This window comes from Cynocephalus volans, chromosome 3, assembly GCF_027409185.1.
Source record: "Cynocephalus volans isolate mCynVol1 chromosome 3, mCynVol1.pri, whole genome shotgun sequence".
NCBI classification, from domain to species: Eukaryota; Metazoa; Chordata; class Mammalia; order Dermoptera; family Cynocephalidae; genus Cynocephalus; species Cynocephalus volans.
Window position 1 is genome coordinate 103,700,605 of NC_084462.1, and position 24,795 is coordinate 103,725,399.

Sequence of the window (24,795 nt, forward strand, 5' to 3'; positions counted from 1 at the left end):
TTACAACGCTTAATTTTTGTTTCCTACCACAGTGTATTTGCATTTACTTATCCAAGGGGGCTTCAAAATTTCACGGAAAGATTCGTATTATCTTTTAATTCTATTTTTCCACTAACTGTTTGAAGTACCCTTGTGTATACTACCTAATTTCAATATATGCTACCTCTGAAGACTGTTCCTGTCTTTGAGCACTAATCAAACTGTATGATTGCTTGTCTCAAATGCTGATACCCAGGGGATCTCTTAAGGAAAAGTCCTTGGCATATTCGTGCCAGTTTATCTTTTCTCCTCTATATTGATTAGGAATTTTTCCAGGCTAAATTCTTTTTACTTTCAGTCTACACAGCTAGTAGCATAGAACAATGTTAATTCTTTTTTCCTTTCTTTTAAAGATAGAATTGCAGTCGATGTTAAAGAAAATTGGTAGCAGAATTCATTTACTGACTTTTGTGCTTAAGAAACTTCGGTAGCAGATCCATTTTCTAGTCATTTGCAGAATTTTTAACATTTCTTCAATTATTATCCCCTTATTAGGATAACTCCTTAAAATCCTTCAGATCCAATGCTAAGAGCCCTGTAAGTGAACAGAGTAAGAAATAAAATTGCTTGACAGGAAGCAAATATCTCATCTCACCAGTCCTATAAGTTTTCAGCAATTTACTTTTAAGTTTAGTTTTTAATATGGTTTTAAGTAATTTTTAAGTATTTTAAATTTAGTTTTAAGTAATTATCTGTCTTCTGTTAACTATGACCGAAGTCCAGAGAACTATTTTTTTCTCAGCAGTCAGCAACCACCCTGAACTTTTCTGCTGTGATGGTTAGAGAGCAGGGTCCAAGAGAAACAAATCTACCCCTTTATAGGGCCAGTCTTCATAAATCACATTTGTGCTGATTTAATGTCTGCTTTTTGAGTCTAAAATTTTGATGGAGTTGAAAAAAGACTGCAGAATTAGAATATAGTCCCCACAAAGCAATTTAAAAATCAGTGGCACTGTCCAAACACATTTAAATCCAATGTTAAAAGCTATGAACGAGAAAGAACATTAGGAAATAACGAGTTTATTATCTTGATAAGTAAAGGAAGAAGCAAGCTAGCAGTTCTTGAATTCCTATATACCATATTTTATTTAACTCTCCCTCTAATATGAGGTACAACAATGGTCCCTGACTGAGGATGGTTCCATTTACTATTTTTAGATATCACGAAGGGTTTACTGGGAGGTAATCTCATCGTAAGTTGAAAACATTCTATGTTGCCAGCATTAAATGCATTTTTGACTCATGATGTAACCCCTTGGTAGGTCTAGGTGTATCTGTAATCGGATTAAAAAGCATTTACATTTGCTCCATGACAAGCTCAGGTCCTAAGAAAACTTCTCCCAGTTTTGAGTTAAGCCCAAGAGTAGCTTGAAAAACAACACAAATCCCTGCTTGAATCTCTCATACCTCATCTTCTAAATTAAGATCTGTGTAGAGTTCTGCATGGTAGCTAGCTGCCAAAGAGCATATAAAGTTTGGTGTATGTAAGAAGACAATTCCTGGATGGAGAGAAATTAAAGTCTGGGAATATTTCCAGAGGAACAGTAAATATGCATTAAGGCATTCCTTTCACAACAGTTGGACAAAGAAGAAAGATCCACCACTAAACCTATCAATTTTAGAGTTGAAAGAAAACTTAGAAATTAGGAGAAAAAGGAGACTACGCAGTTTAAGTAACTTTCTCAAAGTGATACAAGGAGAAAAGAATACTGGTGTCCTGACTTCTAATTCACTGCCTTCCCTCTACAATATGGGGACTATTATTCTTTCAAGCAACTCTTCCATTTTGAGTCAAAATGTTATTTCAAGGGGCAAGAAATTATGTGACAACAGGAGTATTTTTCAGTGAATGCAGACAGCTGTGGCAGTCTTTCTGAACCTTTCTTCCCTTTCCCCAACATCCTCCTATCACTACTACTGCTACAGCAGCGACTTAAGTTTTTCTTCCAAGTGGTCTTTTGCAACCCCCTAGGGTACTCTCTCCCCTCATCTCCCTGGCTTTTAAAAAATTTACCAATCCTTTCTTCCAGCAACACACAAAATGACAGCTCTTTCAAATCATTTTGTCTTTAATAACCCGGCAATAATTCAAAATATGAAAAAAGGAGTCAGACTTTTTTTTTTTTTTTAAAGGGGGATGCTACTATGGTTCATACAAGCATGATCAAATGCCACGGTGGGGCTTGATTCCAAACAGTATGTGTGGTAAGAAGGCTTCATGGCTCACACATTGTAGAGTTTGGTTGCAGTCTCCGAGGGGTAGCAGGCGGCAAAAGAGACATGAAATTTAAAGGCCCCCTCAGAGGACAGGGCGCGGTTGCTGGGTCATGAGCACCTTGAAGCGTTTCTTGATGGTGATTCGGTGTCGCGAGTATTTGTCGTCTGGGGAGAACCGAGCTGGATGGGCTGAGCGGGTTTGTTGTCCCATAGGGTCAAATTTCTGCTCGAGAAAGAAAGAACATAATCTTAGTACAAGAGTGGTGGATGGGGAAGAGGCAGCACGAAAAAGGGCAAACATGAAGACAGGAGACGCGATGGTAAGAACAAGAAGTCGTGCGCTCTCGGTTCTACCACGCCTCGGTTCTGAACTTTTTGGTTACCCGCACCCAGCCAGGCAACTCGGTGGCTGTTCTCAACCGCTCTTCCTATCTGTATCTCTTGCCATGACCATTTACAACCAGTTTCCTCTCCTTACCTTCAGCGTATAGACCCGATCTCCCTGCTCGTCGAGGTAATACTGCAGAAACATGATCACTCTTTAGCTGGAGATTCCTATTCCATTTGCAGCGCGGTCAACCCGACACCCTCACGTGTTTGCAATTTCCTTCCCGTACAGACGGAAGTCTATCTCAAGGCGTGCAGGGAAATGTAGTCTTTTGCGGGGGTGGGGTGGGGGGGGGCAGGCCTCCTCTTCAGCTGGCCAGAAGGGGGCGCACTAGAGCAGGACTTGGCCTGGGGTACCGAGTTGCCACCCTACTAGTGACAAGTGGAGTGTGCCCACTGTGTGCTAGGCACTTCTAGGGGTTAGAGGGGAGTAGGGATGGATGTGGGCTGAACATTGATGTATATAGAATACTGTCTTTATATCGAGATGAATGCCCATTTCATAGGCAGTGGGTTTCCAGTGCCTGAAGAAACGGGTTCCATAATTCATAGCCCCTTTACCGTAGGGAAGAAAGGGAAGGTTTTTTTTTCCTCCCCCTTTTTACATCCAGTTCCCCTGCCCCATTTCAAAGTATTGGCGGTAAAGAGTGCATGCTGGGTATTCAATATTACGTAAAGCGAAGAGAGCGGTAAGTTATTTTATAACTTACTGGTAAAGTATGTTTTAGTGGTCGAACTAAGATTCTAACCGCAAATTCAACGCCCTTTCTTATAGTGGTGAGTAGCTAATAATAGCATAACGAGGTGCACCTTCTAGGAGTATTTCAAATGTTTTACAGAACACAGAAATTTTCCTTATCGGACTGTAGTTTAATGAAATGAAATTTGGAACCAAGATATCATTACACAGATGATCGTTACAGCATAATTTATAATGGTAAAAGCATTGGAACATATATTGATTTCGTAACCAGAAAAAACTGAACTTTTTTTTTTTTTTTTTAAAGAATATGGTTTGTATTTTCTTGTAGTTGCATAAATTATCTCTGCAAGGATTCACACAAAAAACCCCCATGATTATTTGTTTCCTCTGGGATAGAGAACTTGGTTACAGCGGAAGGGAGTGGGAGGTAGACTTGTTGCTATATATTGTGTTTTGCACAGTTTGACTTTTGAACCACGCTAATGTATTATTACCTCTTTAAAAAATTAAAAAAAAAAACAAACAGCAAAATAACTTAAAAAGAAGGACTTTCTGGTTTTGAAATTTTGGGCTGCCTGGCAGTTTTTTTATGTAGTGGGGCTTTTTAGCAAAAGGTAAGGCTGTGGCTTTTGTGGACTGCAGAATTTATGGTAGTGGACTGTTTGGAGGCTGCAGGGAAGCTTTCCAAGGAAGTGATGTGTATACAGCAATCTAATACCCTGGATCATCTGAGACAATTCTAATTTCAAACATTGGGTTGCCTTGATCCTTAAGTATATGGACTATGGGTTCTGAATTTGGTTCAGAAAATATACTCATCATTGAATCAAATCAAGAGTCTACCACCAACTTGCTATTAATAGGAAGTCAGTTACAGAACTGGTTGTGTTTGAAAGGCACAAAACTGGATATGTGGTGAAGAATTGAGTTATAGGGAACGAAAGGTAAAACTGTAATGCTGGGAATCTGAGAAAGAATTTACAAATTGCCCTAAAGAGGAACACGTCAATTTTGTTGCCAAAGTCTAGTTTGGAGAGAATTGCCTTTAGGGCAATTTCTCTACTTTCTAGAACCTTTCTAGGAATAGCTCCCTACCCCCACCTCACCTTTCTCACTCCCCCTCCCCCACTGCAGAATGTCTTGAGTCCTAGATTCTAGTTCTGTTTTGATCCAATCTTTACCCTCCCTTCCTTGGATCCCTGTGTATCTATAGGAACCAGGTTGCTCTTTGGATCCTGTACCTGACTGCCCATTCTGGAGGCTTCCAGACAGCCCAGTTAGTGCCCAAGCCTGAGAGGATGGCTTCAGATGGAGGTAAGTCTGAAAGTGGTAGTGAGTGTCCTGCCACCTGCTCACATCCTTGGGGATTCAAATTTGATGCTTCATCTGGGGACAAGCTCTTTAGGCTGACCTAAAGGGATGTGAGACACTATACCCCACCAAAGGCCTCACACTTGGGGAGGCTGGGGAGGGAGGTTGTACCATTAAGACTGGGAGTTGGGGAAGGAAGAGGGCTTCCTCGGAGGTGGATCAAGACATCTTAGAGGAAACATGCTGAATACAGAGAATGGATGGCAGCTAGCAACTTGATTCTCTGGAAGAGGGACCACTTCAGCATGTGTTGGGGGGCGGGGTACACAGGTTTATGTAGGAGGAGTGGCACGGAGTTCAAGGGGAAGGCCTAAGTTCCTGTGCCTCTTTAGGCAACAGGAGCTTACATTGCGGGGAGGTGGTGATGCGGAGTGGGGGCCGGGAGGGTAGGACAGAGGAGTGGGTGGAGGTGGGTGGGGAAGAACTTAGCTGGAAAACTCTTCAGTAGGGTTATCTGTTGTAGAGAAGTGACCTCCCGAAAACTAGGCCGGAATGCCTTAACTGCCTCCACTCAGAGCCTCATGGCCCTTCCATTCCCAGAGGTGGGTTGTCTTTCAGTTCAGGAAAGAGTTTTTCTTGATTCCTCAGAGCCAGGGGAGATGGGGCACTTGTGCTGGGATGAGAGCTGGGGCTCCCCTGAGATGCACCTTTTGTGAGACTGGCCCTCCAGACCCCATCTCCTTGTGTTCAGTACTTCGTGGCATACCTCAGGCTGTCTACTCTGTGATTAAGATGAGTTTGAATCCGAGTTTGCTCATATTCCATGGCCAGAAAACAGAAGCTGAATGTTGCTAGTTTGCCAGCGGAATATTCTTTGTATGAGGGGGAGGAGAGAAGCATGAAATTTGGTGGATGATGTTCTATTATTATTATTATCATTATTAAAAGTCCTAGGAGACACAGTCCTGATTAAGTACACTTGTGTACTTTTATCCTTGGTCTCCTTGACTAGAGTCTACATAGCTTCTTAGCTTCTCCTCAGAAGGAACTCCGTTCCTGACTTCGTTGTCCTTTCCTTAGCACCCGGCTCAGATCCTTGTTCCCAGTGGGCTCGGAATGTCTGTTAGGAGCGCCAAGCAGAAGGACCATGGATAGTCTGCATCGCCAAATTTTAATGTCTCCAGCAGTTACTCAAAGCTCTGGAAACTTCCCACCCCACGTGGCCCTCTCCTCAGCTGTTTCCTGGTCCTTATCTAATCCTCTAGTTATTCCTGACTGTTATATAACAAAATTTCTGGAAACCAAACATCTAATCCACATACCTTCTCCTGGGAACAGCACTTCTGTGAGTGGGCCATAGGGCAGCTGGGAGCAGGGTTGACGTGACTTGAAACTCTTGTTTGGAGTAGGTGGGAATAGAGATGTACATGTATTCTGGGTGGGATGTGTCATCGGGTATGAGCTTCATGGATCCTAGAGTCTTTGCTCTTGCTTGTAGATAGCATCTTTCTTCTTCTGTTGTTTTAGGTTAGGAAAGAGGAAATTTATAAGAAGCAACAGGAAAAGGAAAAGGAGGAGGGAATAGGCCAATCAATAATCTGTTTGAAACTGCCTCCTTCTCAAGGGCCCTGAGGGTGCCTTGAGAGGGGTCAGATGTTATCCTGGACTGGTTCCTTTACTGCATTGAGCCTGCCATGGGCTGTTTTCCCTGCAAATCAGGTGTCATTCCTATTCCATGTCTTAGTAAACAGCCAAGGGCTGGCAGGAGAGGTCTGCTAGGAATTTTCTTAGAGAAGCTCTTAGAGGAAGTGAGGGCTTGGGCTTGTCTCTTTTTGGCAGGCACAGGTCTGCGTGTCTTGGTGAAAAGGAAGCAACTTCTCTAAAGCAGTAATTCTCAACTGGGAGTAAGGGACATCAAAATCACTTGGTAGAACATTTGCAAACTTTCCGAGTTCCCTATCCATATTCCCTCTTTAACCTGTTGAGAATCGGTGCTCTAAGTCTTGATGGTCTATAGGGGAATTCAGATGGCCTAACTTCTGGTCTCCTTTTCTCCTACTCCATTCCCTCCTTCTTTGTCTCAACAGCACCTGCATTGCCGGGATCGGATATGACCATGAGACCTGGTGCCGCCCTATCTCCTTTTACTACGCTCTCCTTTCCCCCACCTGCTCCTGGTCCTCCAGACCAACCACCCTGGGAGCCACCTCCACAGCCTCCCATGCCTTCAGCTTTCTCTTCAGGCAACCCTCTGGTTCTCTCTGCTTTCCCCAGCCCACTGTTGGTGACAGGGGATGGGAGCCCTGGCCCCAGTGGGGCTGGGACTGGCAAAGTCATTGTCAAAATCAAGACAGAAGGGGGGCCAGCTGAGTCCTCTCAAGCTCAGAATTTTATCCTTACCCAGACTGCCCTCAATTGGATTGCCGTAGGCACTCTCTGTGGGGGCCCTGAGGGTCCTCCACCTCAATTTGTGACGTCCTCTAGTGTGAAAACCATTTTGCCCACTAAGGCTGCAGGGGTAAGCCAAGAGGGTCCCCCAGGCCTTCCTCTTCAGGTTCCGCCACCAGCTGCCCAACTCGCCCCCATTGTGCCTCTGGAAAATGCTTTGCCAGGGCCACACAGGACAACTGAGGAAGGAGGTCCTACAGCCACCCAATCCAAGCCTTCACTGGGTGACCTCTCCTATGCTTCCAATGGTGTTTATGAGAACTTCCGTCGCTGGCAGCGCTACAAAGCCTTGGCCCGGATGCACCTATCCCAAAGTCCTGATGCAGAAGCTCTTTCCTGCTTTCTTATGTAAGTAAGAAGACCTGAGATTAATTATCCTAGGGCTTTTAAATAAGGAGGACTTTGGGATGGACATAGGAGTTTAGACTATTTAGGAATACTTGAAGGCAAGTCATTAAGGTGATAGTGATGCTATACGAATGAAAATCATAAAAATAATTAGCCTCTTTACCTATTCCCCAGTTTATAGCAAGCTATCAGGTGTCTTCTTTCAAGGGATCCTCACAACCCTGTGAGTTCAGGCAAACATTTTTATGGTAATCCTCATTTACAGATGAGCCGACTAAAGTTCAGATGTTTCCTGTCATAAAGCGGAGCAGCATTTGGAACTTAGGTCTCTGACTCCAGGGGCCAGTGTCCTCCTGTTCTGTCAGTAGCTTCTGACATTGAGTGGAGCGGTCCAAGCCAGCCAGATGGGGCGTGCTGGGCCCTGACCCTTCCTGTGGGAGGGGGAGGATGGTGCGAGGCCAGGCAAAGGACTTTGTATGTGCTGCCCTTCACTGCCCTTGCCCCCATTTTATTCAGAGTTCAAGCTGAAATAGGGTGGTGGTAGAGCGTGCTTAGTGGCCAAGGGCTCCACCGCTCACTAAATTTGTGATCCTGGGCAGGACATTGAACATCTTTGCCCTCAGTTTTCTCATCTAAAGAGAAAACCCTAACTTAGAGGGTTGCTGAGGTTAAATGAGCTAGTAATATAGGTGAAGTGCTTGACAGAGTGCCTGATGCAGAGACTGCTTCATTAAATGGTACCTGTTTTATTATTATTGTTATTATAAAAAGGCAATCTAGAAGAGGAAAAGAACTCAAAAAAGGCTAAAATGTCCTTAACAGTGAGTGTATGTTTAACCAAGGAGCCTGGGGTCATGGGCTGTCTGTTTTGTTTATAAAGCAGTCATCAGTTATCTGGGGAGTTTTCTCTTCTTCCCACCCAGGCCCACTGTCTCTCTCAACTGCACTGTACCCTCAACATTTTGTGTAAACCACTGCATAATACAGACCACATTTTACTGGACTTTAAGAACATTTACAGGATGCCCTTCCAGTGGCTGAACTCCTAAAGGAGTCCCCCTCTACCCGGACCCTGGAGCAAATGAATCAACAGGCTCCCTTAAGGTCCTAGATGTACAGCATGTTAATGATTCCCTGCTTTCTCCAGACAGCTCTAGTTCTCTCTTGGAGCTAGTATGGGCACTCAAGGTTTGCATGGGATCTATTTGCTTTTGGTACTGGCCTACTCCTGCTTTCCACGCTCTGGGGCTCCTGCAAAGTACAGCCCAGACCCTCTGCAACCTGGGAAGCTGGTAAAGTACTCAGTCTTGGGTTCCTGGGGCAATGCAATCCATGTTTATAACAAGCTTCCCCAGGTGATTCTGATGCACAGTAATGTTTGAGGACTCAAAGGGAAACCAGAGCTTTTGGCTCTTGATTTCTTCTGAATCAGAAAGAGCTCAGGAGCCCTGCAAAAATGCAGGTCAAGTATGGGTATTTGCCTGTCTGTGGGGGTACCCTGGAGAAAAAGACTCTGAAAAACCAGTAAATGAAAACACCACACAGCCTTTAATTAGAGATTCATTTGAGTTAGCGAATGCCTTTTTTTAAATGCAAGAGCCCCTGAGCAGGATTAAGCCTACTTTATAGTGAATCTCATTCATTTAGTAAAACAAATGATTTCTTCCTAATACTTATTTGAGGATAGCACTGTGAGAATCAGGGGTAGTTGCTGTAGTTGATTTCAGAAGATGGGCAGAAGAATCATCTGTTTGACTTTGTGTGACATTTGCAAATTTCAATGGGAAGAGAGGCAAATATGGTAAATGAATGGATGGGAGGTTGGGAGTCTGTAATTTTCATCAGAAGTGGGACATGACAGGGACTGAGGGGTACATTAAGTTTGATGAGGAGCGGGGGATATGTATTGAGGTGGGTATTGGGACAGGTGGATAGGAGGACACACTTTTAGGACATGACTGACCCTATGGGCATTTTAGCCCAGTGCTTCGTTCCCTGGCCCGGCTGAAGCCCAGTATGACCCTGGAGGAGGGACTGCCAAGGGCCGTGCAGGAGTGGGAGCACACCAGCAACTTCGACCGGATGATCTTTTATGAGATGGCAGAAAAGTGAGTCCAGCAAACCCTCATTCTCCCAAGGGAGGCTGTGTGGCCGAGAATAGTAGGGGCAGTGAAGAGAAGCTTTTGTCTGGATGATTATTAAAAGGGATATCAAGAGGGGGTGTGCAGACTAAGATAGGGTCTCCTGGATTCTCACTGCTTCTTCCATTACCTTGACTCTTGGGTCTTCCTAGCCAGTTTCCTCTTGGAAGCTCCCCCATCTCCAGATCTTGAATCTGTATAGGAACCTTGATATTTAAAGTCTTAGGATAGGACTAGAGCCCAATCGGTGTAAAAATTCCATGCTGAAGGGACCTAGCCATGAGGATGTCAGCCCTACTAGGCAGGTTCTTTTCTCTTGGGACCACCCCTCGTTTGGAAATAGTGGCACAGGAAATCCCTTTTCCCCTCATCCCAGGGAGACTGGTTCTGGAAGAGCTGGGGAAGCTAGGGTCCTGGGTGCCCAGAGTGGTCTCCTGGCTCTTATTCCCTATTTGCTCATAATTTCCTTGGTGGAAAAAAATAACTGAGGAGGATGAATGTTTTCACCCCAGCTTAGCTTTCATTTTCTCCCCCAAATCTGCTGGACCCATGCTTCCTGGATTTATTTACCCCTTCAAGGCTCCAGTCCCAGCCTCGGGCTCCAGGGTCTTAGCACTGCCTCCTTGTGGGAATTGCTCTTAAATTGCAACCTCGGGTCCTGCCTTCAGGAATTCAGCCCTTCTTTATGGTTGTAGGCAGGAGCAGATGAGGCCTTGAGGAGGGGCCCACTTGTAGGGTCCCACCAGGCTGTTACATAGGCCTGACTGAAATCAACAAGGCTGTATTAAGTATTGCCCTATACGATCTGTAAAGGTGGGTGAGATAGGTATGGAAAAGAAGTGAAAGCCATGGCTCTGTCTTGGAGAAGTTTACAAGCTCTAGGTCATTCATTTTCTTAACCAGCTTTCTAAGTGACAGCTGTGGTAAAGGGACTATGTGTTGACCTTGTGAGGTTTCCCCAGAACTATTATTAGGCCATCTGTGAACAGCTCCCTCCTGGGTGACTTTACTTAGGCAGGACTTTGCCCAGATGAGGGCACTTCCTTTCTCAGCCATGCTTGGCTGCTGCCTGGTGTCTAGGTTCCTGATGTCTCCTTCTCAGAAGTGCCTGTGACTTCCTCACCTTCTGCAGGTTCATGGAGTTTGAGGCCGAGGAGCAGATGCAGAATGCACAGCTGATGAATGGGTCCCAGGGCCTGTCTCCTGCAGCTCCTTTGATACTTGATTCTCCAGGGCCCCCAGCCCCTAGGATTTGCCAGCAGCCCGGTAAGGCTACCCAATTCCAATAAGAGCTGTAGGCCAAAGGCTCAGAGGGAGACATACAGAAACTAGTCACAGATTAGGGAGGGCATTGTTCTCCCTTCTGCCACTTTCCCTCAGGGAGTGGCATTTCAAGTTCCAAACAGAACACCCCAATAGGAGGCTGGTTACTCAGGTTCCCTTTGTCCTGAACTAGGTATTGATCTTGGTCAAGTTAACTACTCTCTCACCTAGACTTTAAATGAGGCACATACTACCTCATCTGCCTAAGAAGCAGAGGCTGACTGGGTGGGTTCTTAGAATTTCAAAGAGTCCAAGATTCCTCATACAGTGATTCTCTTAGACCCTCTGGCTCCTAAATCTTCTCCCATGGCTCGTACTTTTTTACGTTGGCTAGATCCAGCCTAGAACCTTCCAGTGTACTCAGATTGCTGCCCTTACAGACTTGGGAGATAGAGGCCATAGCTACTATGCCACTTACCATCTCCTTTCCATCTTTTTACTTAGTGTACATTCCAAAAAAGCCAGCCTCCAAGGCACGGGCCCCACGCCGGCGACAGCGCAAATCCCAGAGGCCTCTAGTTCCTGAGACACCCAAGGAGATCCCACCAGAAGCCGTGAAAGAGTATACTGACATCATGGAAGGGCTTGTGGGGAGTCGCTTGGCCATTGGGGAGTCAGATGGAAAATGGGAAGAGGAAGAGCAGCAGCAGGTGGAGGAAGGGATGTACCCAGATCCAGGTCTCCTGAGCTACATCGATGAACTGTGTTCTCAGGAGGTCTTTGTCTCCAAGGTGGGCTCCTGGGGGCAGGCACTCCGTGGAACCAATGATCTGGGGTTTTGCTCAAGGAAGTAGGAACTGGGCTCTGTTCTTTAACTGAGAAATGTGTGTGCATGCATACATGTGAATGTGGGTAGCTGGTGGTGATCATGATTTATAACAACCCTGGGGGTGGGAGTGGGGAGTGGGGGGCTCACGGTTTCTCTAGAGTCCCTTGGTTCACAGGTGATCTCCTGTCAAGCACTCACATCACTTTTCCTTCTGTTCCTCAGGTGGAGGCTGTCATTCACCCTCAATTTCTGGCAGATCTGCTGTCCCCAGAACAACAGAGGGATCCCTTGGCCTTAATTGAGGAGCTGGAGCAAGAAGAAGGACTCACTCTTGCCCAGGTAAACCTGGGATATAGGGAAATCAGAACATGAAGCTAGCATGAATTTATCTAACCCTACACTGTCTTGGATGATATGGCTCTAGAGATGAACAGCTTCAGGATTGGGCTTCAGGTGCAGAATCAGTAGGGGGAGAAATGTAGAAACACAGTTAATAAGAGTGTAAGGGCTCAAAGCATGGGAATAAGGCAGAAGGCAGGAAGTAGCCACAGTATCTGTCTTGATACCATCATTTAAGCCACTTACTTGCCTGCCCTGCCATGCCCAAACACCATCTCCTTCCACTCAGCCACTTCTCACAACTGTGGTTGGAACTGGTATTTGTCCACTCTCTTCCAGCTGATCCAGAAGCGACTCCTGGCCTTGGAAGAAGAGGAGGATGCGGAGGCGTCTCCAAGTTGCTGTGGAGCTCAATCAGAGTCAAGTCTTTCTGTTTCTGATGAGGATGAAGATGGGGGTGGGCGGCTTCGGCCCTCACCTGGGCCTTGCGGGGTTGGGGCTGCTGTTTGCCTTGGAAAGGCTGCTTCTCCAGGGAAGCGGGCAAGAGAAAGGCATTGTGTGAAGGAGCGTGCCCTGGATGGCCCAAGGGTGATGTACAGGGGTGAGAACACTCTGTCATCCTGCAGCAGCCGGGACTTGCAGCTACAACTTGCAGCTCCACAGAGAACTCAGGGACCCACGGGTATTGAGAGAAGAGGGTCTGGAAAGGTTATAAACCAGACATCTCCATATCAGGATGGCCACCTGGGAGGGGCTGGGTCCCCTGGGCACCACCTGGTGGCTGATAGGACTTCAGAGAGTCTGCCCCTTTGCTGGCAGAAAAGCCTCCAGACTGAGAGAACTCCCAGTTTGGACGCTGTACTTGCAGAACTGGCTCCTCTGCAAGGACAGGGGTTAGAAAAGCAGGTCCTGGGGCTGCAGACAGAACAACAGATGGGGAGTCCTGGAGTGCTTCCTTCAGGGAAGGAGCCTTTAACAGTGCCCCCGGAAGGCTCTTCAGGAGCCATGTGGGGAGATGACAGAGGGCCTCCCATGGCTCAGAGTTATGATCAGATCCTTTCCCCTGGAGCAGCCAGGTACGGGGACGGGGCCTCTCTCAGCCCAGGACTTTGGCTGAGCAGTGAGATAGCTGCTGTAGGCTTGGAGTTGCCTTTACAAATTGAAGAGGTCATAGAGCGCTTCCAAGATGGAGAATATATAACTGAGCACCAGAGAGGCTGCCAGGCACTGGGCTGCAGAAGCAACATTTCCTTGGGTCCTGGAGAAACCATAGCACCTGGGGATGTGGGGAGCAGTGGGATTCCCTGCAAAGGCACAGATACCACAGCCACCCTAGAAAAGAGAAACTACTGCAGCTTGCCAGGACACCTGAGGGCCAACACTCCGAACTTGAGGCCCAAAGAAAATAGAGAACAGAGTCCTGAGACCATACAGGACCCCAGTGATGTGTGGGCTGAAGGTTGCTCCCCATTGCTGGAAAGCAGAGTTGGTGCTTCAACACTGGGGTCTTCCAAAGAAACCCTCCTGCCCATATGCCAAGGCAGTCTCCTTATCTTGGGGACCCAGGGTGCCTCCTTCTCAGAGGCCAGCCAAGAGGCAGGGAGCAGGGGCAATTATTCTCCTCTGTTGGAAACCATAGAACATGTCAACATACTAGATGTTAGAAATGACCTTGACCTCCATCTAGGGATCAGTGAGGATACCCACCCACCAAATTTTAATTCTTATGACCCCCAAGGAGAGGGCAGGGAGGATACTGATCTATCCAAGCCTAAAGACCTTGCTCCTTTACAAGGGGATCAAGAGTCTTACACACTGGGGACACCCAAATCAACATCTCCTCACCAGTGCCTTGGAAGCACTTCCCCAAGATGGGACACCAGTGATGCCTCAGTTCTGAGACAAACTTCTCCTGTTAGAGAAACACAGAGCTCAGCAGATGGGACCAAAGGAAAGGAGAAAGAAGAGGAGGAGGAGGAAGATGAGGAACTCTCCAACTTTGCCTCCCTCTTGGCCTCTAAACTTAGCCTGTCTCCGCGGGGGCTTCCTCTGGGTCCTCACCATGCTGCGGGAGGCTGGGGCATCCCCAGAGCATCTTGCCCCCTCTCTACTGAGACAAGAGGCCTTGGGCAACCTCAGTTTCCTATTGCCAAGTCTGGGAAGCAAGCTCTAGTTGGAGGTCCAGGCCCTGCTGAAAAGAGACCCCAACCAGGAGCTCAACTCAGGGTCTCTGGGGAGAAACCCCTGGCTATGGGAGTGGTTCAACCCGCACAGCCTCGTAAAAGGCGGTGTGATAGTTCTGTCATGGGCAGAAGGAAGAAACAACGTCGTAGCCAGTAGGATCATCCTCCCCCACATGCCAGTCCCCAGAGCAGATTTCACCCTTGCTGCTCACCAGTGGAGAATCAGCCTCTGCCCAATGTTGTTGTTTTGTTGTTTTGCGAAAGTGGCGAGCATGGGCAGGGAGGTCAGATTGGCTAGGTTGCAGGTGGTCCTTAGTGGGAAGTGACGAGGAAGTATCTTTGGAAGGAGTTGTATGAAAAAAAAAATGAATAAATTTTTTTTTTGTTGGAAAACGCTCTCAATATGTCCTTCATCTGTGCTCATGTATTTGCTGCTAGACATTTCCTTGTATCTGCAAGGAAAGGAGATAGGGGTAGCCCGACGTTCTGTGGATCCAGACACCTTCCCTACCTTGCCTCCAGCCTTACTATGGCTCCCTGCAGCCTCCTCTTGGCAACAGACTGGCTTTCAGGCCATGATAAGTCCCCAAACTGTGAAGTCATCAATGATCTCTTTATCCATTTCCTCCTCACAAGCCTGGACATGGCATTGGGAGGGCTACCCTGGACATCCTATAATTATCTGCCTTCCTTTAAGTCTATATATGAAAAAGTGCTTTTTTACTTATCAGATCTCTGAGATAGAGTTCTAATTTTCTAATCTAATTTTTTGTAATTGTGTCTAGACACAGCACTTTTAGAGGGCCTTGTTTTCTTCCTTGAAAGAGGCTGGACAGAAAGGACGTTAAGTGTTCTCAGCTCATCCCGTGGCATAAGAGCCCTCCCGTGTGGTTGGTCTGAACTGCAGGGAGGAGGCGGTTCCTTGACACAGCTCTCTGCTTCTCCTACTGGTGTTGGAATCAAGTCTCAGTAGGATTATCAAATATGGAATGGTAGTAAGCTATTTTTTTAATCTCTAATGAGGACAGAACAAGAGGGAATGGGCTGAAAAGAGATATGTGAGGAAGTCCATTAAAATGTGCATATATAGAGATGACAACAGGAGGGGAGGATGTGAAATTTCTTTGTATGATTTCTGTGTAGGAAAGAGCCCTGTCCATTTGGGAATGAAAAAGATTTATCCAGCTACAGCCAAGAGGACTGACCTTGGGAACCTTTGGGATCTCCCAATAGGCATCCTGCAACCATTCATCCCTTTCCTTCCCAACTAATATGATACCATAAATGTGACTGAGCTTCATTTTTTTAATAGATATAGATATATATTTATATTTATGTATAAAATAGTTTCTTACAAAAAAACAACCAAACACAAACTTTAAATCAACTTAAAAAAAAAAACAAACAATAACAAAAATCAAACAGGAGCGGAGATGGGGTTGAGGCATAGGGTAGGCCCCTGGCGCTGCCCTGAGTCTGCGGGGCTGGGTTTGAGCTGAGGAAGAAGGGGCAGGATGCTGAGGCGCTCAGTCGCTCTTCTGCTTGGGTGCTTGCACAGTCCCATTGGCCAGAGCAGTGGGGTTGCCTGGAGATGTGGCATTTGGTATCTGGGAGGTGCCTTGAGGGGAATGGGGAGGGCGCAGATAGGTGCTGAAGAGCTTCCCATAGAGTGGGTCATGAAGAGAGAAGTTCTGGAACTGACCTGGACAAACAAGAGTGAGACAGGGAAAAGTAGAAAGACCCAAGAATGAGGCAAGAGGCTCTCATCTGCTTAACTTCTCAAATCCAGGTGTATGTCCTCTCTTCCATTCCAGCCTGTTCCTTCCAGCTTCACCTCTCAGAGCTTCGATCCCCAGCACTTGTTCCCTCCCACCCAGTGCTTTCTCCTCCAAGTCCCAAGTCCTAAGTGCCTTAATGCCCATGTGGGCCAAGAAGGTGGTGACTCACAGAGGGAGAGGCCTTGGCTGGGCCCTGCCCGGCATAGCTCAGCATGCAGAGTTGTGGCAGCAGGGTGGGGTGAGCCCAGCAGCAGGTGCAGGATGGTGCTGAAGCCGTCTTTGCACAGCAGGCGGCTGGGCCCCTCAGCTTGCTCTTCAGCAAAGAGCTTGGGAGAGAAAGGGACACAAGTCAAGCTCTCTCCTCACGCCATTGTCTCACTATACCCTGCAGGTCTGCCTAACAGGCTCCTCCACTTTCAAAAGTGTGCAGCACAGGCCCTCTGTGACCCTCAGGACCCTCCCTGCAGGAGAACTGTAAATGTGACTGCTTCTGACCTTGTCCTGTTACCAGCTAGGCCTCAACAGAGACACTGGGGCTCTGTGGTTTTAGGCAGTGTGGCACTGGGTTGGAGATCAAGCACATGCTATCTAGAAGCTATTGGGAACAGCACACCACACAGGACTGCCAGTGTGGGATGAGCATAACCAGAAGCCCCCCACCCCATGTACCTCAAAGGCCAGGAGAGTCAGCTCCTCCAGGCTCCTGCCCCCATCCAGAGCTGCTAGTGCAAGGGCCACATCTCGGAAGTCCACCAAACCCTTGGCATCCTGGAGAGTGAAAGAGTGCACTCTCCTGGAGAGTGCACCCTCCCTCCTGCTCTTTGGATTTTGGTTCTTCCCTCTTCTCTGAAGACATGGGGGTGACCCCTGTGGCTCCTCCCCTCAGTGAGCCTCAAACTCTCCAGGATCCCTGATAGTTCTCTTAGGTTTGTTCGAGCTATACTAAGTCACAGGCAGGATGACAAAGCTCTTCCATAAAGGGGTATCCTAGGAATGTTGGGGAATCCCTCAGGAATGCTGGAGTTACCATCAAGTTTCTGACATGCCATCAGAGGGCATTCCTGGGCCCCCAACCTGGACAAACAGGTTCTTGCCTCTGACTCAGCATATGTGGGAGAACTGGTCCAACATATTGAAAGGGGGCCACTGGCATAGTTTCTTACAAAAAACCCAAGGAAGATGTCTGCTGTGTCAGCTCTATGTGGGACCATGGCTTTTCAGGTTTTTGGTTCTGCTCTGCTACGGACTAAGCTAGGGAAGCTCTTTTCAGGGGCAGTCTGCCCCAATTTAAGAAATCTACATGCCTGGTCACTTTCCTTTCAGAGGATGCTGAGAGCCACAGTCTGCATCTTAGATCAAAGAGTTCTTTAGGACCATTGTTGGTCATTCATAAACAATATAAATCTTCTAGGCTTATAATAATTTGACAGGGAAACTTGGTTAAATCCCAGGAAATACATGGTTTGCCAAGAAAGTTCAGGAATCACCTAGAGAAGCTACAGGATATTTAAAATAATCTACCCAAGTATTGCAAATACTTCTGGGTCTCAAACTCAACCATCTAACCTGTCCAGTGTTGTTTCTTATATATGTCATCTTCCCACCTAACCTTCATGACTCTTTTAGGAAGACCCTCACCCAGTACCCCAGAGGTCATATGGTTTCCCACTTTTGCCAGTCTCTAAAGTGGTTTCAAAAATTTAAGGACCTCACCGGGCAATTATTTCCCTTCTGTTCCTCCTTACGATGATTAAAACAAGGCTCTTCAATGCACTGGATACTCAATAAAAAATGAACCTCCCAGTGGCTTTCAGAAGATGGCCACCTGAAAACAGTTGTTAGAACATCCAGTGCAGATTCCTACTTGGCATCCAATGCGACTGACACGGCTACCAGGATCTTATCCTTAAATCCTGAGCACATCAGCCTGGAGGGTAAGCCCTGGGTTCTGAGTTCTGCCCTCCGTGTTCCAGCTCCTTTACCTGCTGGAAGTAGCTAAAGGCACCAGCCACCGTGTGAGAATCAGAGAGCTGTAGCTGCCTGGCAAACTCTTCTTGGCTAATCATTCGACTCCGGCCTGGCTCTGCCCCAGTGTCCACACAGCCAGGGGACAGCCTACAATGGAATTGTTGAAGGTAGAGAGCGGATTCAGTTTCTTTCTGGACACACCATCCAGCAGGTCCTTGATCTTAGAACCAAGAATTCTCCCAACACAGGCTCAGCTGCTGTCTGTCTGAGACGTACTGACTCACTTTAGAGCTCTTCTCACTTTTCTCACCTGCGTTATTACATAGTCTGCTATTTCTTTCTTCCCCTTTTACCCCACTATCTTTTCTTAAGTTCCTCTATCTTCCTTCTTTTTTCTTTTTTAAGACTTTACTTCCTCCTTCCCACTTCTCCCCTTTCTTCTAATTCTCTTTCTCTCTATATATGTATGTGACACTGCATGTCCCCTCATCTTCAAGGCCACTTACCCAGCCTTTCGAAGCACTTTTCCCAGTTCCCAGAGCTGCGGCTCCAATGCCACCTTCAGCCGGCCCACCACAATCATAGGCAAGCTCCCTACAAACTCACATTCGGTGGCTGGAATGCCCAGGGCCCTACAGGATGGAGAGGGATGGAATGGAGGGGGAAGGAAGTAGAAGAAACTTCTGAAGGCTCATGACTGACTCTGGCCTGCTGATTTCAGGCCACTTTAATGTTCCCCTCCTCAGTCTTAGCTGTCCCATAGCCCTTCCCATTGCCCGCTCCCCTATCTTTGCCTCAAAACCTCACCCTTCTGACCCCTCCTTGTGGTTCCTTTGCCCTGTGTAATTGCTCCAGGAAATACTTTGTAGGACACTCACTGTGCCATGACCCTCTGGACATTGTTGGCATAGAGGGTGGGGTCCCTGCTCTCCACAGGGCTGGGGTGATATACGGGGAGAAACTGAAACATAGACACACAATTCTTGTCAGGACCTCAAAGTGAGGGGTGACCACTCCCACCCTCTTTTCCCAAGGATTTGGGGGTCTGTGATGTCCATTCTCCCACCCTACCCATGGGGATCATACCTCCACATCCACAATGCTGCAGGGCTGAGAAGCAGTGAGCCAGAGGACTTTGAGTCTAAGAGAAGAGAGACTTCGATGCTCACCAGTCTCTAACTACGGGCTCCCGCCCTGAGGAGGGGAGTGGAAAAGCTCTGCCCATCGATATACAAATGGACCCCTAGCCACACAGTCAGCAGGGTGAATATGCAGTTGGGAGACCGAGGGAAGGGCCAGAAAGGTGGTAGGGAAAGAGAGAGGGGCTGCAGGGATATGCGAGAGGAAGAACTGTAGGGAAGAGGAGGTCTGGGTAATGGAGGGAAAAGGAAATAGGCATGCCTGGTGGTGGAGGTTCTCAAGGAGGGACGACTCAGGGAGAAAATAATTTAGAAACATCGAAAAGTGAAAGGGAGCCATAATCGCAGCAGGAATAATTCAGGTGAGACAGTGCTGCCAGGTTGTGTGGGGAGATCAGAGGAAAGGAGCATCTCCTTCTCTAGAGTTCTCTCAGTCCTAGGATAAATCAGGGCCATTCACCTTGTCTGGATATTGGAAGATGGGCCAGGAATTCTCTGATGAACCCTGCTCCCCACCCTCACCCCAGGAATACCAGAACTCACACTCCAGGGCCCCTCCATGCCCAGCTGGTGGTGTCCTATGGGAAAAGCAGAGGTGAGGGCAGAAGGGCATTACTTTTATCCCCTGGAACTGGCCCATCTTCTTTGAGCCAGAGGCCTTGACTGCATCCAGCCCCACTCCCAGAGGCACATCCTATCATGGTACTAATAGTCTTCACTTATTCCCACTTAGGGTGGATTCATGCTCCCCCCTCCACTGTTTTTTGAACTAAAACTCACCAGACTGTTGGGGTAGCGGATGAGGACAGGCTGCACAGGCACCCCTGCAATGAAGGCTCCTAAATCCCATTTCCACCCCCACCCCCCAAGCCAGAGGTTAGTGCATGGAGGTAGCTAGAAGGCATTAAGTATGGGGGTCTGGGACAGTTCTCAAATAAGATCTGGCCCTGCTCCATTCATTTGTAATTTTCTCTCTGACTCCTCAACTTGTCAGCATTAGATAGGAGGTTCCCTCTTTCCCTTCCTCCCCATAAGTGAACCTCCCCCAACTTCTTGGGTTATTCCAGAGTCACTCCCCAAATCTGGGGCTCCTTTTTCTCACGACCCTACCACCCACTATCATTGTATTCACCTGGTTTGAACTTAAGCAAAGCCTTCTTGTTGGAACAGGTGCCCTCAGGAAAGAATAACACCTGCGAGGGAGAAAAAACCCAAAAGAGTATAATGAGGTGCGGAAAGCTGAAGGGGTGGGAAGAGGAAGGAGAAGCCTCTTCAGGAGCACTAGAAAGTGAGGAGAGGGTCTTAAGATCCTTACCCACCTGGGGCCACTTGCCTCCTGAGGTGGCCCGCCTTCGGACCTCCTCCACCACTCTGCGCCTAGAAGCAGGGTCGTGTCGGGATACTAGGATGGCTTGGTTGAATCGAAGAAGGGCTGGAGTTGGGAAAGGAAACAAGGAGGAATCACTTGGTTCCTACCCAGGGCATTAATATCTGCAGCCTCCACTTCCTCAACAGTATGAGATTTTCTCAGTTGTCTCTTTACCCTGGGGACAATTCCTTTATAGAACTGTCCTTTTATTTATTTATTTATTTATTTATTTATTTTTAATTTATTTTTTATTTTTTTTTGCTGTTGTTGGTTTTTCGTGACAGGCACTCAGCCAGTGAGTGCACCGGTCATTCCTATATAGGATCCGAACCCACGGCGGGAGCGTCGCGGCGCCCAGCGCCGCACTCTACCGAGTGCGCCACAGGCTCGGCCCTAGAACTGTCCTTTTAGAGAATTGACCAGAGCCCCCGCCACCACCTTCTTTATGCCCCAGCCCTCAGAGTCTAAGAGAATGGCTAAAAATGGTGTTAATTTATATTTCATTTGTCAATAGTCAATATTCCTTCTAACTTCTCCCTCCCCACTCGAGGCCAGTTCTCTCCAGAGTCTGATTCCTGACTTTTTTTTTTGCCCAGAGCTGTCATCCCTCCCCTTCACCCCTGTTGAACTCTCTCACCTCCAATGACAGGCACAGAAAGGTTCTCAGCTCGGGAAACAACTTTGGGCAGGTCACAGGGCAGCAGAACAATGGGGTCGAAAAAAGTGGAGTGGGGGGCAGCAACAAGGACAGGGGCTTGAAGGCGAGAGGCCCGCTGTCCCCGAACGCGAATCCGGAGGAAGCCCAGCAGGAAAAAGAGCAGGCGGCTCAGGCCCAGCACCCCATTGTGGCACACAGTCCTGCCAGGGCAAGGCTGGGTATCAGTGGAGGTGGCAGTTCTGACCCTCACCCACGCCCAGGTTCTGGCACCAGTGAAAGCAGGGTACCCCTCATTTGTCCTCAAATACTTTGGCCAAGGGACTGAAGTCTCTGGCCATTTTGGGACATATCACATAGAGCTGAGGTCCTGGGTACCAGGCCTGAACCTGGCTGACTCATCTCACCTACCTGGGCTGGGCAAGATAGTTTCAGAACCCTCCCTCCTCTACTCAAAGGGGAAGCAGAATGGATAACAGGGAGGAGAAGTATAGTCTCTGGGGGTGGACCCCCCACTTACTTCCTCCATCCTGTAATTGGCTCCTGAAGCTGCTCCTCAGTAAGACCTGCTACTTGCAGCCAGGCAAAGGGCCAGAGGAGAAAGAGGACGATAAAGGCCAGAAGCACTCGGATAGGGGCCAGCAGTGCCCCCAGGAGGCAGAACTGCAGAGGGTGGGAGAGAATGCCACTTCAGGGCTGGGAGATGGTCCCTCCACCGCATCCCATGTCCCACAAGGATGAACCCAGGAGCAGAGAGCCATCATCCCTTGCAGGTTATAGGTGTGAGAACAGGAGAGGGGACTGGAACCCAAGATGGAAGGAAGATACAAGTGAGGGCAAAAGGATAAAAGATTAATAGCATCAGGGCCCTCATTTTGTCTCAGTTGGTTCCCACCTTACCTATAAAATCGAATGTCATAAAATGCATCTAGCACTTGGAAAGGATTTGAGATAATGCATGTGAAACTGCCCTGCTTTGTGTTTAATGTAGAGTAGGTTAGAGATAGGTACTCCTCCCCCACATCCCATTCCATAAATAGCTCCCATGTCCAACAGAAACAGGGACCACTTTTTAGGCCCCGTGTCAGTCTCTAGTACTGCCCAACAGCAATCCCGTAGTACCCGGGATGGGGGAGAGAAGAGCTGGGCCCTACCCTGCACGGTGGGAGTTGCCAGGAGCCAGGGTGACTCCGTAGGCTGCCCAGGGGAGAGAGCAGGTAAACAAACCTAGCCCCTGGAGCCCGCCTCAGGGGAGGTGATGACAGAAGAAACCTTGGACACTCCCTTCCCACACCTCCTCCCAGTTCCCCCAGGCTGGTGCGGCCCTCCACTTCCTGTAGCCAACCCCCTTCGCAGTTTCCCTGCCCCCACCAGGAGGTGCTGCAATGCGGGGGGGTTGCGGGATTATGAAGATGGGGTGTTGGAAGGGCACAGGGTTGCAGACTCTGGGCCCCAAAACATCTTCCTTCAGAGACTCGAAGAAGCACTCAGCACGTCCCTGCCCCCACCCCTGGCTTCCCGTAGCCTCCGACTCCATCCTAGTCTGTCAGCCTCCGCAGGATGTAATCCGCATTCCCCTGTGTACCCCATCTCTCCTACCACTGGGTCCCCTGCAGTCCTCCATCCTCGCCCACTCAATTCTTCCACACCTTCGGGCTTGTCTCTCCCAAGCTCGCGTCCTCTCCAGGACTCCTCGCCCACCCTCCCGCCGCCCCCACGTGCGCAGCCCCAGACCCAGGCTCCGCAAACCTCTCAGCCACCTCCTTCCCGGATCCCCATGCCCATCTTTGCCAGGGCTCTAAATGGCCTCATTTTCTTATCTCCCCACATCCTCCCGACCCTCCCTGCCCACACCTTACCTTAACCCTCTGGAAGCGGGAGAGATGTAACTCATGCACGAAGGGGTTGGGGGGCGCTGGGGGTCCGGGGGTGGGATCGAGGGGGGCCCAGTCCCCCGGACTTCCCTGGCTCATGGCGGGAGAAGGTGGGAAGAAGGGCTCCCCGGCCCCGGCCCCGGGCCCCGCTCTGCAGAGCAGCAGCGACGGCACCAGCGGCGGCGGCAGCGCTCTAGCCCCGGCCCCGCCTGGTGCTGTCCGCCGAGGGGCGGGGAGCGGACGGCGCGGCCCGGCGCACCCTCGTTGTCAGGGCGCCGGCCGGGGGGCGGGGTTTCCAGAGCCCCGGCGCCCTCGCTCCTCCGCGCCGGCAGCTGCGGCCGCAGCCCCTCCGGCCATTGTTCCGCGGCGGCCGGATGTTGGCACGCAGCGCTGGCCGGCGGGCTTGCCCCCGGCATGGCCCTCCGGTCGTTCTCCTCTGAAGACCTGGCCGCCGCCTCCCTCAGGGCCGGGAGGTAGGCGCGGAGCTGAGAGCGCCCTCCGTCACCGCCTGGGCATCGAGGTCACCCAGCGAGCTCAGATCGGGGTGGGGCCCTCGCGCTGGTGGGAATGGAAGAGCGGGTGGGCAGTGCGCGGAGGCCGGCAGCTCCGGGGCGGGTGGGGCACCGCTCTCTCCGCGGGCTGCCGGGCCCCAGCCACCCCCTCCTCGCAAAGCCGACCACCTTTCCTTCTTGGTCGGGGCGACGCCATCACGCGAGGACTTGAGGCGCTGGCGCCGTCTCGCGGCAGCATTGCGCCTCCCGGCCCTCAGCGTCCGCGTCCTGCCTGCGCTGGGCAGGTCTTCACTGGTGTGAGGGCTCAATGAATCCGTGAGGCGCCCCAACCCCCAGTGCTGGCCCGCACGCTTCCCACGAGCCCCATGAGGCCTGGCTGGGGAGAGGTGGTGGGTCTTGATCTCTCTCACTCCCTTTTTTCCCTCTCCCTCTCTCTGGGGGAACACAGAGGACACAGTAATTCCTGTCACCCACAAGCTCCAGACAACCCTAGAAAACCCAAAACTGCTTAGCTCTCTCGTTGTTTGGCCATGGCGAGGGAATTGGGTGGACTTTGAGACCCCCCAGCCGGTAGCACAATTAGAAATATTATATAGATAAGAGTCTCATTGCTTGTGGAAAGAAACTGCCTTCAAACCACCTTATTTCTGCCGCCCAGTGAATGGCAGTTAGGGGAGCTGAAGGAAGTGAAGGAAAAAGAGAGGCCTCTCATAACTAAGGGTGGCTGCCTCCACTGGCTTCTCCTTTAAATCAAGCTCCGAATTAATCTGCTCTAGGAAATTTTCCCAGCCCAGGATGAGAAAGGTGAGGTCTCATGCGTCTTACTGAGACCAAGGAGCAGCACTGGGATATTTTTGTATAGAGGTCCCAAGGTAAATCCATACATAATCTCCAAACCTTTTTTTTTTTTTTTTAATGCAGATTTCAGCTTCCTACATTCTCACCAGATCCAGTAAAATACAACTTTATTAATTTAATCTCCCCTGCCTTGCCTTTGGGGAGAAGGAAGTTTAAGGAATAAGATAATGTTCACAGGGTGGGAGACAGGGAAGAGAGGATTCAATAAGCACCACGAAACACCAACTATAGGGCCAGAGTTTTGATAATCAAATATTTGGTAGTGTTGGTCATCGAGGATGAATTAGATCGTTTGTTTGAGTCATGAAAACAGCCACATTTCCTCTTGCTTCTATCCCCTCACCAAACTGTCATGATGGCTTTTCTGTAGGCAGTCTGAGAAGGAGCAACTCTGGTAAAGAATATCCTTGAGAAACTGATGATCTCTGGTGCCA

The 24,795-nt window shown here is 48.9% G+C and overlaps 3 protein-coding genes across 3 annotated transcripts; 1 reads left to right on the forward strand and 2 right to left on the reverse strand.

Annotated features, from left to right (window-relative positions):
* Window positions 1-2,090: 2,090 nt before the first annotated feature.
* NOP10 (NOP10 ribonucleoprotein) lies at window positions 2,091-2,863 on the reverse strand. The gene is made up of 2 exons (XM_063091835.1): window positions 2,735-2,863; window positions 2,091-2,479 (listed from the first exon to the last, which is right to left on the reverse strand). The coding sequence occupies exons 1-2, from the start codon at window positions 2,786-2,788 to the stop codon at window positions 2,339-2,341; spliced, it is 195 nt and encodes a 64-aa protein (XP_062947905.1). The 5' UTR covers window positions 2,789-2,863; the 3' UTR covers window positions 2,091-2,338.
* A 1,717-nt stretch (window positions 2,864-4,580) lies between these two features.
* NUTM1 (NUT midline carcinoma family member 1) lies at window positions 4,581-14,438 on the forward strand. Its single transcript, XM_063090897.1, has 7 exons — window positions 4,581-4,660; window positions 6,745-7,453; window positions 9,433-9,561; window positions 10,727-10,860; window positions 11,362-11,648; window positions 11,909-12,025; window positions 12,365-14,438. Exons 1-7 carry the CDS (start codon window positions 4,645-4,647, stop codon window positions 14,363-14,365), a joined length of 3,393 nt encoding a protein of 1,130 aa, XP_062946967.1. The 5' UTR covers window positions 4,581-4,644; the 3' UTR covers window positions 14,366-14,438.
* A 1,147-nt stretch (window positions 14,439-15,585) lies between these two features.
* On the reverse strand, window positions 15,586-23,209 carry LPCAT4 (lysophosphatidylcholine acyltransferase 4). Its single transcript, XM_063091298.1, has 14 exons — window positions 22,977-23,209; window positions 21,638-21,780; window positions 21,100-21,320; window positions 20,413-20,525; window positions 20,226-20,286; window positions 19,874-19,932; window positions 19,637-19,671; window positions 19,041-19,095; window positions 18,833-18,915; window positions 18,461-18,586; window positions 17,969-18,101; window positions 16,656-16,754; window positions 16,156-16,312; window positions 15,586-15,910 (listed from the first exon to the last, which is right to left on the reverse strand). Exons 1-14 carry the CDS (start codon window positions 23,088-23,090, stop codon window positions 15,735-15,737), a joined length of 1,575 nt encoding a protein of 524 aa, XP_062947368.1. The 5' UTR covers window positions 23,091-23,209; the 3' UTR covers window positions 15,586-15,734.
* Between the last annotated feature and the right edge of the window lie 1,586 nt (window positions 23,210-24,795).